Genomic DNA, 16,348 nt, shown 5'->3' with positions numbered 1-16,348 from the left:
TGCAGCCAAAAATATTTAGGAAAGAGGTTGCAGACAAACAAAAAATATAATAGGACCTTGTTTATCTTCTGAATGTAGATATTAAATACAATTCATTCTGCCGACCTGGCTGCTGAGCAAAACATGAATACTACATTTAAATGATTGTGCATAATTCCCTAATTAATATACATAAATAAGCACAGACACAAAAAATGTAGTGACAGAAATTGCTGTGGAGTGGAGCTGACAAGTGACAACTGGAGTGTTGTTTGTTTTGCTCATAGTGCTGATGTTGCTCTGAGGCAGTGTCTAAAAGGTCTAAATCTGTCTAAATTGTTTCATTAACTATGATGGTCAGGGACTTGTATAAACACTATGCTGGTAATGATTTTTACACTGTAAAAGTTACTTTTTTAAAAATGTAATTAATTTATCATTTTTAATATATTAACAAATAAACCAAAATGATGTCCATTTTGATCATACAAAACTGCACAGAGCACATGTCAAAGTATGTTTCACTCTGGTGTTTCATGGCAGTGTAGCAGTACACTCAGTTGTCAGAATCCATCTGAATAACTTTTTTAATATATGACCTCCACTTTACACCGACTCTGTAATGTCAACTCCAGTATTTGTTTAGCTGAAGCTGCTGATAGTTGATATTTTGTGCCAATATTCAACATCTTTAAATTAGAAAATTAGCCTATTATGCAAAATAAATAAATAAATAAATAAATAAAATAAAAATGAAACTATTATTATTAATATTTCATTTTGGTTAATTGTTTGCTGACACCAAATGAACCGGGAGAATATTGCAAATGAAAACTAAACAGATGAGAGAAATATTGTTGAAAATCTTTTTTAAAAATTTGCCAAAGAACTACCTCTTTCATGCTGGAAAGGGAAGGTATACCAATACTGTACATACCAATATCTGATAACACAAACAAACAAACAAACAAACAAAAAACATCCAAAACAAACAAACAAACAAACAAACAAAAAAAAACAATGGCAGATATTGGCCCAGTATATTGGTAAACAATAAATTGGTCTAATCCCAGTTGATATTTTTGATAATACCATATTGTGATTATACGACTGTGAATGATGCAGGTTTGTAATGGAGTCAGGAAACGATGTTTAAGGATAAACTGGCTACTTGTTCCACTTCCAGATTACCTAGGTGGACATGGTCATCCTAGGTCACAAGCAGCCACTGACCTTCCAAGTACTCCTTGAAGGGCAGTGCGCTGTTCCAAGGGAGGCTGTGTGCCGATTAAACATGAGAGGACAGACTGTGACGTCCCCTTGTACTGAGCCCCAAGCATTGCACAATCAAACTTTAATAAAATGAATGTGAAGACAGGTGGGGGTTGTTGCTAATGAGGGATGGAGACCGGGAAAACTGCAGGGGAAAGTGTTGGCAGTGTTGGGGGGAGGATTTTTGAGCCAGGCTAAAAAAGACCCCAAACAAAATGTGTTTTGATGGAGGGCCCCTTTTTGTCCTGTCACGGCTTTTTTGCCCCGCTTTCATCAGAGCCAGTGGAGGGAAGCAAATGGGGCATAATAAGAGCCTAACGATCAAGCGCAGAGTGTGAAATTAGAAGAAACGTCTTCATTTTCACAGCTTTTTCCCCCGGTTCTTCACCGAGAGTCCTGCTAAAAGGGTGGTCATGTGTTTTAAGTGGGAAGGTGGAGGTAAGGGTGATGGTGGGTGTCAAGAAGGATTAGGTAGAGGGGATGAGGTGTCCTGAAATGAGGATGGAAACTAATAATGTAGCTGTTTCCACTGAGATCCTGTTCACCAAATTAGGCAAAATGTTGTTAATCTGAGACTATGACAGACAACAGCCATAGGGCTAAAAGCCTGGAACATTACGTAAGTAAAATCAAATGAAGGTATTGCATGAAATAAAATAAATAGCCTTTTAATAACAAACAAATGATCAAAGACATTTTCCTTTGGATCAAACTTTATAAAATAACCAAAGGCAAAAAAAAAATCTATCAAATCATTTGCCTCAGGAAAGTGTTTTGGGTAGGGATGGAGCAATGCGTTTAATTTCCTAGTATGATTCAATACGACCACAATATTCTGTAATAAATAAAAGTTCAGTGACAACAAAGTATGTCAAAATTATGTGCAAAATTAAACTGATTTCTGAGCCACAAATCTTTCCAGCAATAGACATTTTTAATAGCACTTTAACAGAGTCAGGGTCCTGCTGTTGTTCATGCGGGCTACCTGGAAAGACTCTGCAGCACTTCAATGGAACAGAACCTTAATTCATGTCATTGGTAACACCTGTGTTTACCTGCTTTTTCATGTCAAAATGGCTACAGTGAAAAAGCTCTACCACATCGGCTCGCCAGTGGAAAAAAAAAAAAATGGGGTCATTTGCAAGTGCAAAAAGTAATTTCATTGGAGAGTTTGAGAAATTGTACCATCACATTTTTGCATTACAATATAATAAATTTTTATATATTATCCCATACTCAGTTTTGAGTAATATAACACAACTATTAGGTATAACACTCCAGGGTAAAATAATAATAATAATAATGATAATGATAATAATAATAATAATAATAATAATAATAACAACAACAATCATAATAATAATGAAAGGGCTTTCTACATGGAAGCTGTGCTTCCTTCCACCAAGAAACACCTGATGCAAACATATACTTCTTCTGAAGGGGGACTGAAACAAAATGAGTAGACGGCCGCACTCAAAAACACACCAGTTGAGTTGCTCTCTTTTGGGTCCACAGTCTGGAAGTCTTAGGTAAAATATTGTTTAAAAATAATTGTTGGTGTTTGGTTTAACTTGCTCCAAGTACAAAATGGGAGGGGTTTATCACATAGGGAGAATTTTGCGTCAGATAAATTGTCAACCACAGAGAATAATAGTAAATTGACCTTTGGATAGTTTAAACTTTATGGCACTAGTACAGCATTGTCCTGTGTGAAGAACACATCTGTTACTGCTTCAGGGAGGTTAAAGCAGACACAAGGGATTGTCTGCAAATATTCTGTGACTCAAGTCTGGTAAACGGGGTGTCACGCCCTCAAATAAACAAGCAACTTCCAAAGAGCTGTCATCAGACCCTCAGTGGTCTGAGTATACCAGCCAAACATGAAGGAGAGTCACATGAAGGGTGCCAAAAAATCCATGGTCACAGTTGAGGCCTTGAGGATCATTCCCATATATAACGACATTAACGATGCAGAGCAGAGAACTATGCAGTGTGTGTTGGTGTGACTGTGACTGAGCTGGTGGGGCTGCAGATGTACTGTTTAGATAAGGCAAAAGAATGAGGCAAACATGTTTTAATCCTTTGAAACCCAGGAGCCTGTGGACAGCCTTTTATTCTGAAACATTGCATTCACCCTTTATTTCACAAAATTTCTTTCTTTTTTTCACTTTTGGGTTAGTGTTCATGTATTCATGTTTTGTTCATGTCTTTTTCTCATGTTTGTGAAAGAAATCAAGTGAATTTGTTCAGGTTTCAAAGGACTACAATGTTATCTACAATTGATCCTGCACTTTCCCTTAGCATTAAATGCCATATCCTCTTGTCCATGTCTCTGCACTAAGACACGCTGTATCTGTGCCTTTACTGAATTTGCCGATCTTCACTCTAACTGTTGCTAGGTCACTATATATATTGTTAATAAACTATTTTGTGTCCAGTCATTCTAGTGTGGTATAGTGCCTGTAATTGATATTGTGCCAGAGCAGCAATACTGCCTGACAAATGTTCCCCTGTACAGAGAGCCTGTCTAAAGCGAGTATGGATTGTGGTGGTTAGACTATGGCGGGAAAAGTACAGCGTACTATATGTCAGCTGCTCCTCTCTTCCTCTGGAATTAAATGAGGTACTACAGTTCAGTGATGCTCACTGTGAATGAGATTCAGAATCGATAACTCCTCTGTCACTCCACGAGAGAGAGAAAAGTTCAGCTGACCTGCAATCCATAAGTCTCCCTGACAGTAGGTCTCTGCATTATCTGTAAAGCCAAGTGGAACCATTGTCAGGGCTGAATTATAGACCAGGGCTGCTCCCTGAGACAATTCCCCAAAGACAGCTTTTTACCTCATTCACCAACTGAAAAGAGAAAGTACATCTTGGGCTTCATACTGGACCTCTGTGAAGCATCTAGTTACTGAACTTCTACAAAAGGAATGGTACTAAAGTTTTGCATGTTGTGCATGCATGGCTGACACTGTAATCCAGATTGGTTTACAGTGGGTGAGCAGGTAAGGGCTCAGGGTTTGTTTGTTTTTTGTTTTTTTTTGTACAGTCTTTAATCAGTTCCAAAGGGCTTCACATTATGAAACAAACTTAGACCCTGAGTGAAAACAAGGAAAAGCTCACACAAAAATGTCTTTAGGAAAACAAAAATGGAAGAATACTTGGGATGCATCTCATTGCCAAGGATCCCACTTGAACATGCAATGGGTGCTGAGAGTGGGCAAGTGGACACATGGTTGTTAATAAGTCACACCGCCGTGCATAACAGCTCTCTGCTGGGACTGCTCTACCCCGACTATACAGTCATACTACAGACAACACAGTCTACAAGTTATCAGAAGTCCGTTCACTTCTTATAGAGCTGAGCAACCAGGGAATGTGTTTGAGCAATGTGTGAACAGTCAAGTTTGTTGGCTCAGAAAAGTTTGAGAACAGTTTTCATGGTTGTCAGCCTCCATCAGATTTCTGAACTCCCTTGTGTCCCTACTAATGTAATTTTATTTCATGAACAATAGTCCTGCCTGGCTTGTGCAAAATAGAGAAGAAGTAGATGACAGCCATTCAAAGTTTCCTAGTTCTCGTTTATTTGAAATACCACAGGAAAACTACTGGAAAACTACAGGAACGCCTTAAAAATTATGAAAACTGCTGCATCCATCGTTGGAGCTGATTGTAAGCTGTGAAGTAGTGCTAACAGACTTCCTTGTTTATTTTTGATTAATGCTTCCTAATGACCATCAAATTATTGATCAAAAGGATACAACGTTACAAACTGCTTTGTGTGAATGACTTGTATAATATTTCCTTGGTTAAAACTGCACAATATGACTACATAGATGGAATCAGAGCCTCTCAATCTTCTAACAATTAATCAGAAATAAATGACCCATCAACCAAGTTGCTTACAGAGTGAATGTAGGGTGAGAGCACTCTACGATAAAAAATCTTTCATTGATGTGACATAATATAAATTTTGTACTTCTCACGTCTTGTCATTATGCTGTCTGAATCAACTTGGACTAATCTCACACTACATAGTGCTGTTCTGTCACTGACAAAAGTAAATAAATAATTCACACAAAAGCAGGGAGAGAACCCAGTGGAAAACTCCTGGGGCACAGTTGTCCCATTTGCAGTTGTGGGAAATCTGTCAGAGTAAGAGTGCCTTCCCTGGAGGGACAGAGGACAAATGACACCCACTCTCTGCATTCAATTACCAAGAGAGAAGCAAAGAGAGCCAAATCCTGTAGGAGACCCAGCCTCATACAGAGCAGACACACACACACACACACATACACACACACACACACACACACACACACACACACACACACACACACACAGGCATAAGTAGAACTGTCTGTTGCAGTCAGCTTCAAATACCATTGTCCACTAATGGACAACATGTGAAACTAGACAAACAAGCTTCCAATTGCCTCCTCTTTCCATGAATCTACATGTGGATTATGTTTGCATATTTCCTTGCATAATTCCAAAGATATAATTTCACAGACTTTAATTGAGAATCATAGCAAATTAGTGGTCACCTCAATCTACAATGAGTCCCATACAATGAAATTTGCTCGACAAATTGCCAGTAAAGAAACAGAAGGGCTGTATAAAAAAGTATGCCATATTGGTCAGCCACACATGTCCACAATTATGCATGAAGAACCTCAACGTTATTCAAAAGGAAGTCTAATACATATCATTGGTAAATCACAAGGAACTTATTTGTTGCCCCAGCTATTTGCAAAAAGCACCTTCCTATTCCTGCCACTCTAATGCACTGAGTCCTGAAGAGACACTATATACATCCTGGTACAGCAGATTATGACACATCCATAATGATAAGCTAACCTGCACACCGCCTCATTATATTCCCCACCCATGAAGAGGACCTCAGTTATCTTTCCACAGTGTGTCTGTGCATTCCCCATGGCCATAAGTCTATTTCTAAATGGCCGCTGTTGACAGTCCTTCACCCAAGCAAGTGTGGGTCAGGAGGTCTGACCCCATGTTCACACGTCTCTCAGCTCCACTTGAGAAGAAAATACTGACCACTTAAAGTCCGCTCTGCCAGCTGGCTCTACATCAGCTCCGTATCAAAACAACACATTCTCACTGGTTCACCATTTCTGGGTAATTTTGCATAGCTTTATGTAAAACGATCCACTTAAAAATACATGTATTGTTATGTGCCTTTACATGGGTTAAAACCCCTAATGTCTGATGAAAAAATGAGCATCTAAACAGTGGTACTAACCCCTCCAGGGGTCCTAGATGGTCTTCATTTCAATCATTAGAATTTATGTTTAAAAAAAAAAAAAACTTTGGTAAAAAGTGATTTTTTTTAACATTACATTGCAATCACCACTTAGAACCTATTGTCAGTGTTCAAGTTACACGCTGACACAATTTATTAGTTAACACAAAGCAAAATATCTTCTCATATCTTAACAAACTCTTCCAGCTGCTGCCGTCCGGCAAATGTTACCGAAGCCTCAGAGCCAGGACCGGCAGGCTTAAGGACTCTTTTTGCCCCCAAGCAATCAGACTGTTGAATGCCTCTTGAACACTGCTAACACACTGTCACTCCTGCTCTTTATACAATATCTTTATTGGTAGTGTTTTAATTGTCTTGATGTTTTTATTATGTTTATTGTTTTTATTTTTTTATTGTTGTTTGCTATTGCTGCTGGTGTCGACGGGAGGCAAGACCTAAGATTTTTGCTCTTTCTTATATGTAATATGATGAGGATGCAATAAAGTGAATCTGAATCTGAATCTGACTATCAATGTCCATTGGGCTAAGTCACTTCAGATGAGGGTCTGCTACTTAATGAAAGTCAACTTGGGGGTCCAGAACATGAAAGTCTGAAAGGCCCTTATTTAAGCCTCAGTAAGGAGGCCTATAATGCCATTTTGAATATCATTTTTGGTCTTTTATTTCATTCTGTTTGATTCTTTCATTCTTCTGTCATACTTTTTCTTCCTCTTGAACTACTTTTTTTTTATTATGCCTTCAGATTTTTGTTTAATGCATGTAAAACATCATGTGACATTGTTCTGGAGCAGTGCTATATAATTTTATGCATCATATAATGTATTAGCGTCTAGTACTTTACTGTTTACTTTGGGTTAAGTCTTCATGAAGTTGCTCATGGAAAACACTGATTTACATGACAGCTCTACTGTACAGAGAGCATGGAGTGAGGCATCATTACCAAGTTCCTGGTACTTTAGTGAGAAAATACTCAACTGCCTAGAAAGAAATTCTAGTTTGGTAAATATTGCAGTGCTTTTCAATGTTTAAGGCATCACTGCAGGGAATAATAAAGATGTTTCTCCTGTCTTGTTCAGTGTCAACTTCAGCTTGGCTGTCATTTTACATAATTAAAAGGGTGAATAGCCTGGTTATACGCAGAGAGGGTTATAAAACTGATTTATACAAGTTGAACTGCAATGTTGTTTCACGCAAATTGTTTCCAAAAACATACTGTAAAAAGCTGATTATATTGCAGTATTTCAAGAAGCTTCTCACAATAATGATAGGTTTGGTGACTTTCAAATGCACTGCAGAGTTAGAGACTGCAACTATCATGACATTTTTGACTGTATATAATACTGTTACTTGTTTGCATTTCCATTGTGTGGCAAGGTATCACATAACAAGTTAGGATATATTTCATGAAGCTATACAGAGTAGTGAAAGCCAACTGCTGTGGTGCTGTGCTGAATGTTACTGATCCTCCAGCTAAGCCCATGAAGCCATGCATATGTGTGTGTAAGACAATAGCTTCTGTAAAGCACCTCTTGCTGTTATATTGAGAGAGAGAGAGAGAGAGAGAGAGAGAGAGAGAGTGCTCTTTCGTTTCCACACCTGTTGCCCTGGGCCATAGGGGACAAGCTATCTCCATTGCTCTCACTCTTCACTTCTGAATGGGCTGTGCCTTTGACAAGCTCAACCATATCATCATAAAACTACAGTGCCCATGTTGATAAGGCCAACCTATACCTGACTAAATCCAGGGGGTTAAGAACATGTTGGCATTTTATTGCACTCTAGGAGAGAGGGGTTTCAAAAAGCAGGATGGAGTAATATGCAGTCGACACACAGAAAAAATAAAGGTGCCAACTGGAACCTAGAATGGTTCATCCGAGCCATTTGGTTTTACCAAGAACCTTTCAGACCATGGCTCTTTAAACAACAGTTTTTTTTTCTAAATGTTTCAAATGTGCCTGTAATAGCCATAAAAACATTTTCTGAAGAACTGTTATTCAAAGAAGAGAGAAGTGAAAAAGCACATGAAATCAAGTTAATTCTAAGTTAATTCTCATTTCCTAAAGAAATAATAAACGTGCAAAATGGAACCGAAAATAGTTCTTCATAGCAGAGCATTTTTTTAATCCAGAAAGAACCTTTCAGGCCACAGTTCTTAAATGGTCCTTCAAAGAATACCCAAAGGTACTTCAAAGACCAAAAGATCAAAAGAGTTATTTGAAGATCTATAACCAAAAAAATTGACAAAAAAAGTTGATGGTTCTTTGTGGAACCATTTTGGAACTATTATTTTTCTGTGTGTACAGTAGGAAAAAAGGTCCCACTCTTTGAAAAGTCTGTATATGCAAAACCAAATGCAAAAACATTTAATTCAGAAGAGAAAACAACTTCATTACCAGGCTGTTGAACACATGTAAAAAGAGATGGCTCATAAATGAAGGTTCCTTGCCTTTGAAGTACAGACCCTGATTTTACTTTCTCTGCCCAGACTTTGGAAATTTCACCCAGCAAAACACAGTTTGCATCAGTCACCTTTCTTGATTTTTGAAGTGTTTGATTTTTTTTTTCAGGCTGAAGTTTCCACTTATTAGCCGTACCGATAATTAAATAGAACTTGTGATTGTTTTGCTAAATCTGACATTTTGTATAGATCAAAGGAAGATGTGATGTAAACTGTCTGTAAGATACCCAACATCATTAAGGGCTGGAAATGGTGAAACTCTTTCTGTTTAGATTGAATCCAGAGCTGGGGAAGGAGGGAGAAACCAAGCGTCTTTGTGCTTTGGTATTGATTGTAGGAATTAGCAGGGAGGAGACAGCATGCCCTCAGGTTGGGGGAGATGAAGTTGTTCTAAATTATTGCTGAACAACTTTGAAGATGTATCATGGCACTGTTGAAGGCCAACTCTCTATACTTCAATTTTTCCTCTTTTTTTGTGCATGAAGACACAGCATGATAAAGTATAATTCAAACCAGCTTGAATACAAACCACAGAAGCATAAATAATTGAATAAAATCGGGAGTGGTTTTTTGAAATGCACCAGCAAATAAGTCTACAACATTTTTTCTCTTTTTTGGACCAATTCTAAGAACTCTGAATCTTGTGGTGGGGAAAGAAGTGAAGGAGATTGAGACTATGGTTTTGGCTCGCTCGATGTGGGCCTGGCGTGCATGTGGTGAGAAGGAACTAATGCCCTGGCACAGCATGTGGAAATAATGTGCATCAAACACCATCGGATCCCATATAACACGTAGCTCCATGGCTGGCATTTGAACACTAGTATTTAGCTATATGTTCATCATTATGTTCATACTGTAAATGTTTGTGATGGGCCAATGGGTTCAGAACAGGTCAGAATACAAAACGATTTTCATTAACAGAAGACACATTCATGCAAACATGGAGCTGGTGGAAATTCAGATTCACTGCAAAAAATCTTGGTTTCTGCAGAACTGTGAAGATATGCAATGAATATATGGAAACACTTCATAAACTGCAATCAGCAAAAAGCATTCTTTTTTTCTAGTCTACTACTGTACAGATTTGGAGCCAAAAATCTCACATTGTTAAAGTTATTTCTAGCTCTGCACTTGGATTTTCCTCTCTCTCTCTCTCTCTCTCTCTCTCTCTCTCTCTCTCTCTCTCTCTTTTTTTTTTTTTTTAAGTAAAGATTTGGCTCATTCTGGGGAGCAGGGAGACTCATTAATTGATCTTTGACCTTGAAGTGAGAAACCAAAGCAGTGGCAGAGAAATAAATCTATCATGGGGGCTTGAGCCAATTTACACATTAGCTATGCTTTTAAATCTCACAAAAGGGAGGAGCCCCACACATTTAAACAGCTAAAATGTCATAAAAATTATGTTATTAGCTAAAATAATAGAACAATAAAACATTCATTATCAGGGGGAGAGCATAATGTAAGTAGACCATGTAACTCACGCTGTTGTCGCTGGAGCCTGACACGGGGTAGACTGTCCAGCCCAGCTCAGCTGTGGCTGTGGTGGAGTCCATGAGTGTCTCTGTGGAGAGAAAGGAAAATAGAGGCAGCGGTCAGATATTATCCAGACAAATCATTTTATGAAAATGCCACCGTCGTTGGATGAAAACCATATAACTACTGTTAAAGTATGTTGTTGTTGTTGTTTTTTTTTTACAGTTTTTAAGAGATTTCAGAGATTTAAAAAGTTTGTGACAATACCACTGAAGCAGACACTTATGAGGAATTTCCTTTATTCAGTCATTTGTTGATTGATTTGTGTTCATTCCTTTTAAATTCAACAAATAATTCTTTCTTTAAATCCTGTTTTATGCTGCTAACTCAAGTCACCAAGCCTTGTGCATGCAGGCTATTTGCCTCTGTGGTCTCCTGTTAATTGCTGCACATCAGATATAAGCCTCTGCCAGGCAATGGTCTGCATATGCACATGTATTACAACAAAACTACAGAGGCCCATATTGAGGAAACGTGTTAAAGTACGGATCACTAGTCTGACCATAAATCAGTCCAGGCCAACAAGCTGGGTCAGTGCTACCGCATATTCACTCAGCTACTTCTTGACAGGTCAAATATATCTAACACAGCAGATACGGGCTGTCAGCCGTATGACTTTGTGAGGCAAACGGCAGACTGGAAAAGCAAATCTCCAGGGTGTAGAAGAGGGGCCACCCTATATACCATGGATTAGCTGGTGGAAAAGAACACCTCTAGTAATTGGGGTCAAAGAGAATGTGTCTCCTGTTTGTCATAAGGCAAGCAAATGACATTCCACTAGCCTGGCCAAGCCGTTTATCGGATCATTCATGTTCTTGCCTCCTGTCTCTGTCATCCTCTCTTTACACGCCCCCGCTCCCAAAATGCTCTCTTTCTCTAAGCCTCTGTCTCTCTCCATGTCTCTCTTTCTGTAGCAGAGGGCAGGCCTAATGAATTTTTCCTGCTGATTAGGTCTGCACCACTCTTATACTCCAGTGCTGAGCTGCAGCAGATGGAGAGAACATTCATCAGGTTTGAGGCGTCAGCTGCAACTCTGAAGTGCCAGAGGGGGATTTAGGAAACTCCTTGACAAATACAGCTACTAAGTTTTCTGTAAGTCACAGCCAGTGACTGTACTGCAGGTCTGAGTGACAACTGTACACTGTTGATTTTGATTAATTTGGCAACATAAACAGATCTCTTTTTGTTGTTATTATTGTGGAACTTTTGGTCTTTAAGGTGAACTGTGCAAAATTATGTTCATTGAGTCTAAAATGTCCCCACTTCAATTGCTCCTCAGCAAATTTGCACAGTGCACCTTTAAAGAGATCTAAGTGAAGAAATAAAATAAACAAAAAAAAAAGTTATTTTTTTCAAAGAGTCCATGAATTCATGTAACATATAAAAGCTCTCTGTGAAATGCGTTATTGGTAATGAGTGGAAACCAGTGACAAGAAACCAAAGCTATTCCTCACAGGATTTTGTTTAACTCGTTGCATACCCAACTCTGCACCAGCATGCAGGACATTTTCGAGACCTCCAGTTGTTTCATAACCCTGGATTTCCACTGATTTATATTCCAGAGAAAGGCACAGCTTTTAATTAACAGGCTCTGCATGCATCAGTTTATTTCAGGGACTTCTGGTGAATCTCAGCGTCTCGAACGCACGCGAGAGGCATAATAGCAGATTCCACATCCTATTCAGTTATCACAAAGCCCAAATCGTATAATTAGGCAGATGAGACTGCATTTGTGCAGCTATTGATAACCTTGTGTGTGACTCTGAGCTGAGCAGCCTACATGGGTGTTAGGCAGTGAAATGGTAATTATCCCCCATAATGATAACGATAATTAGCAGAGAAGTAAAGTGAGAATAATGAACCCCCTTGGTGGTGGTTTAGGGGAGTGTGGTGTAGAACAGGGAGTGAATTTCCCCAGGAATGTTAACGCAGACTGGGTGACTCCCCCCACCCGCCTTTTCCCTCTTTCCCTCATTCTGTTTCTTGCTGCTTTTTTTCCGAATACCTTCTCTGTCTCCCTTTCTCTCTCCACCCACCTCTTTTCTCCTTTCTCCTCTGTTCCTTCTCTTTTGTATCTTCCCCTCTCTGCCTTTCTCTTTTCCTTCTCTCATACTCTGTCTCTTCCCTCGTTTTCTCCCTCCCTCCTCCTATCATTGGCCCACATGTTAGACAAGTAGTACCTCACCCCTGAAAGACAGATCACCTTTCTTCCCCCTGCTGTCTACACTTCAGTCCTGGCAGCCACACCAATTCATTACCTCCCATGGTGCAGAGCAGCACACATATACCTCACCACTGTCATCCACGACCCCATTCTCAGTCAGAGCCCCCAGCAGTGGTGGAGCATGGTGGCTCAGCAATACATGCTGACCATTAATCTGGAGGTGGAGAGACTGCAGAGGTGTTCGCCTGAAACCAACCGTGGGAATCGTTTATTATCATTTTTCGCTCGTGTGCACTCGTTTACTGTGTAAGCATTTGAATTTGCCATTCATGGTGCTAGAAGTGGTTTCCTCCAAGGAGGCAGTCTGAGTATAGACAGGCATCGAGCACTCCAATTGGACACCAATTTGAAGGCTGGTTGCCATCAGCCTGTGTTTAAACATAAGAGGTGCACATTTGAGAGGGGTATTATGGAAGTACAATATTGACAAAAATTACATTGCATTTTACTGCAATTACTGTATGAATTTTCTGAACAGGTTTTGGTACATAATTTATAATTCAACACTTCGGAAAAAAGAAAAAAAAATGAATGTAAAAAAATTCTGAAGTTTGCTTATCAAAAAAGATGGATTGTTGATGAAACGCGATTTGTATACTTAAAAATCTGATGACAAATTGCGGCCGTATTTTCCAAATTGCAGTAGTCAGTGTTGCAATTTCATTGTTTGCTTTTTCTCCTTTGATTATCTGGAGGCCTATAATGTGGGTTATGTGGACTGGCATGGTAGTGATGCAGAAGGGGCTGTGTAGTGAGCTGGCATTCAAAGGAAAGGAGTAATATTTCACTCTCTTCAGGTGCAAAAACCCAAGCTCAACCCCAATCCCCCTACACCATCTTAGTTTTTATTATTTTTACCAACATTTACGCGCCAACCTCAGTTAAAATATTTGCTAAAAATACAATTCAAAAACTTTTTTGTGAGTAAATCTGATTGCCTTCTGTGTAGAGGGGGCCATGAATATGCAATGAGACCTCGGAGTCTTAGAAGTGCTTACTGGGCTGAGAGTGCTTCCTCCAACACTTCCTTGAGACTACGGAGAGAGTTCAGTGCTGATCTGAGAGAGCCCTCCAGTGAGAGGCCTGTCTGAGGTGACAGACGTGCTGGTGGGAAGAAAAGGAGGGGGAGGTGGTACTAGAACAACACTCTTCCTCTCTCTAAGAGGGGTCAATGCTGCGTCTCAGCTTTCTAAAGAAAGCAACAGCATTTTAAATGAAGGTTAGAGAGAGGAGCTGTTCACTGGTTCACAAGAGAAGGAATTTTGGGATCAAATGACTCAGGAAAATAACAAAATATTGACTTATACACAAAAAATTCTTTGAAAATCTATAGGAACAAATACAGTTGGATGAGATAAAAAGTAATCTGCAAGCCATTGTCATTTAAAATGGTTAAATGTCATATGGTGCTGTACATGCTGCACTACGTATGTGTCAATATATATGTGAAATATACTCATGCCTTCATCTTCTCACAAGCTACTTTATGCTTACAGGCATGACATTTTTGTTTTCTATAAGCCTGCCTGCCTCTCAGTGGATATTCAGCATTTATGGCTAGTTTCAGATGTTGAGTGACCATTCATGCTTTGTCCTGTGGACATGGACAGCAGGGTTTGGATGCCGAATTAGTTAGCGCAGTTAGGCAGAATGCTGGTGAATGGTGATGAATGGGAATTTTCTCAAATGGCATGAGTAATCTCTCAGTAATGCTACGTCTTCCGTCTTATACCTCTTTCCCTAAGGCAAGGAATGCAACAAGTGCAGCTTTCCAGACACATACGCATCTTTTGTCTCTCTAGCATCAGCGCATGGTATTATATGTGATGGTAGAGGAGGAATTGTAGTGTTAAATGGAGGATTTGAGACATTTCTCCTCTGATCTCTTTCTCTCAGGAAATTTGATAAACTGCTTTGCATCTTTTTGCGTCATTGTTGAGGAACAGCTCTGCATACAAATTAATTTGACACGGCGCTTCAAACCGGAAAAAACGAGACTAAAATAATCCAATAAAGAAACTGTATTTCAGGACTACAGTTTAATGAGGGTATTTTGAAGTAGCAATTGACCTCTAAAACACAGCATGTAGCAGCTCGCAGGCATGGCTTCCTTTTATCTTCCTCACCAGCGGAAATGTAGCCTCAGTTCTCTAAGGAGCAAATCCCCCAGCACTGAATTTAACATCAACATAAACCACTTACGATACTTTCCTTTGCTGGGATAATGCCACATTACAGGGCACCTTTCCAAACTAAAATCCATGCTGTGTGTAAAGATCGATTTAACCACCACTTAAGTGCCCATTCGCATTTAACTGCCATTTTGCCAAACACCTGGAATCATAACATTTGATGAGAAATGTAGGGGAGGGGGGCTCATGGTATGCACTACATTTGCAGAGTAACATGAGTGAGCTGCTCATCGTGCTAAAAACAGTGGAACCAGCAAGGATATCTGCCCAGATTAAGGGGCAAAGCAACAATATACCCCTGAGGGACCTGGTGCAAGTGCACAGACATGAATCATAGCTGTAATGATGGACAGAGCTACTGTATGGCACACTGGAAAGAATAACAGTCTGTTTCATTTGCAGGGAAGAAGTGGATGGAGCCTCTTGTACCGAGCAACATAGCTCAACTTATCTGTCAGCACAAGCCGGGCCCATTAAGGTGGAGCTGCCACCAACGCCACATAACAGCATATCCCTGTGTGGTAAATGAATTCTTAATCCCACATTTACAATGAAACAGGGGCTTTGTGGACAAGGTGGCACCAGCCCAAACCCCAGAAGCATGTTTTTTTCTCTTTTTTTTTTCCAAGAGTCAAAGGCAGCTTGGCATGCAGCCCTGGGTATCCGGTGCACTTTACCATGTGTCAGTGGCGAGGCATCACTCTATCCGGGAAATTTATGAGGCCTGGGGGTTTTTGTTGGGCTCTGAAAAGGCAGGTTTGGGGTTGGGATGATGTTGTAGGTGCTCCGGGAGCGATGAGGTGGAGCTGAACTTTGAGTGGTGTGTTTTCCAAGGCAAGGAGAGATGAGAGAGGAAGTTGGGTAGTTGATTTTGGCAGGGGATGGTGCCCTGTGAAATATGCTACCGCACACACACACGCACACACACACAGAAAGTAGAGCACTCTCAGAGCAATACATGTTGACAGAATGATACAGCATGGAGTTCCCAGGGGCCCATGGGCAGGATGTACTACAGTAATCCGTACACAACTGTACTGCGTTATCATTTGGTGTAGCATAACTTGAGCAAGGCCAAGGAGCAATGGCCAAAAACAAAAAAAAATAAAGGAAGAAAAAAACTACTCCATGACATATGACTCCCAAAATCTTCCAAAACTGCCCTCAGCTGCCAATCTGAAGGCTTTTCTCAATTATGAAAATGATTACAAACATATGATATACCACTTACAACATTATGCTATAGGATATGAAACTATAGAATAGGATGCAATTGTCAGTTATTGTATATGAAAACTTCTTTTTAAAGAACCAAAAACACAAAATAACTTGGCTCACCATGCATTGCCTTAACTTTTCAGAGCCAGTGAAATGAGCTGATTAAGTATTCTTACTGACCTGTG

At 39.7% G+C, this 16,348-nt stretch overlaps 1 protein-coding gene across 1 annotated transcript in view; it reads right to left on the bottom strand.

Annotated features, from left to right (window-relative positions):
* Positions 1-16,348, bottom strand: part of ephb2b (eph receptor B2b) — a 131,419-nt gene that overhangs the window by 70,097 nt on the left and 44,974 nt on the right. Inside the window, exon 2 of the mRNA XM_030051582.1 lies at positions 10,478-10,557. Within this exon, the coding sequence (XP_029907442.1) occupies positions 10,478-10,557 (80 nt within the window). The remainder of the gene's footprint in view (positions 1-10,477; positions 10,558-16,348) is intronic.

Source organism: Myripristis murdjan, chromosome 5 (genome assembly GCF_902150065.1).
Source record: "Myripristis murdjan chromosome 5, fMyrMur1.1, whole genome shotgun sequence".
In the NCBI taxonomy this organism is placed as follows: domain Eukaryota; kingdom Metazoa; phylum Chordata; class Actinopteri; order Holocentriformes; family Holocentridae; genus Myripristis; species Myripristis murdjan.
The sequence above is the reverse complement of the archived record's forward strand: the minus strand, read 5'-3'. Positions and strand labels throughout refer to the sequence as shown.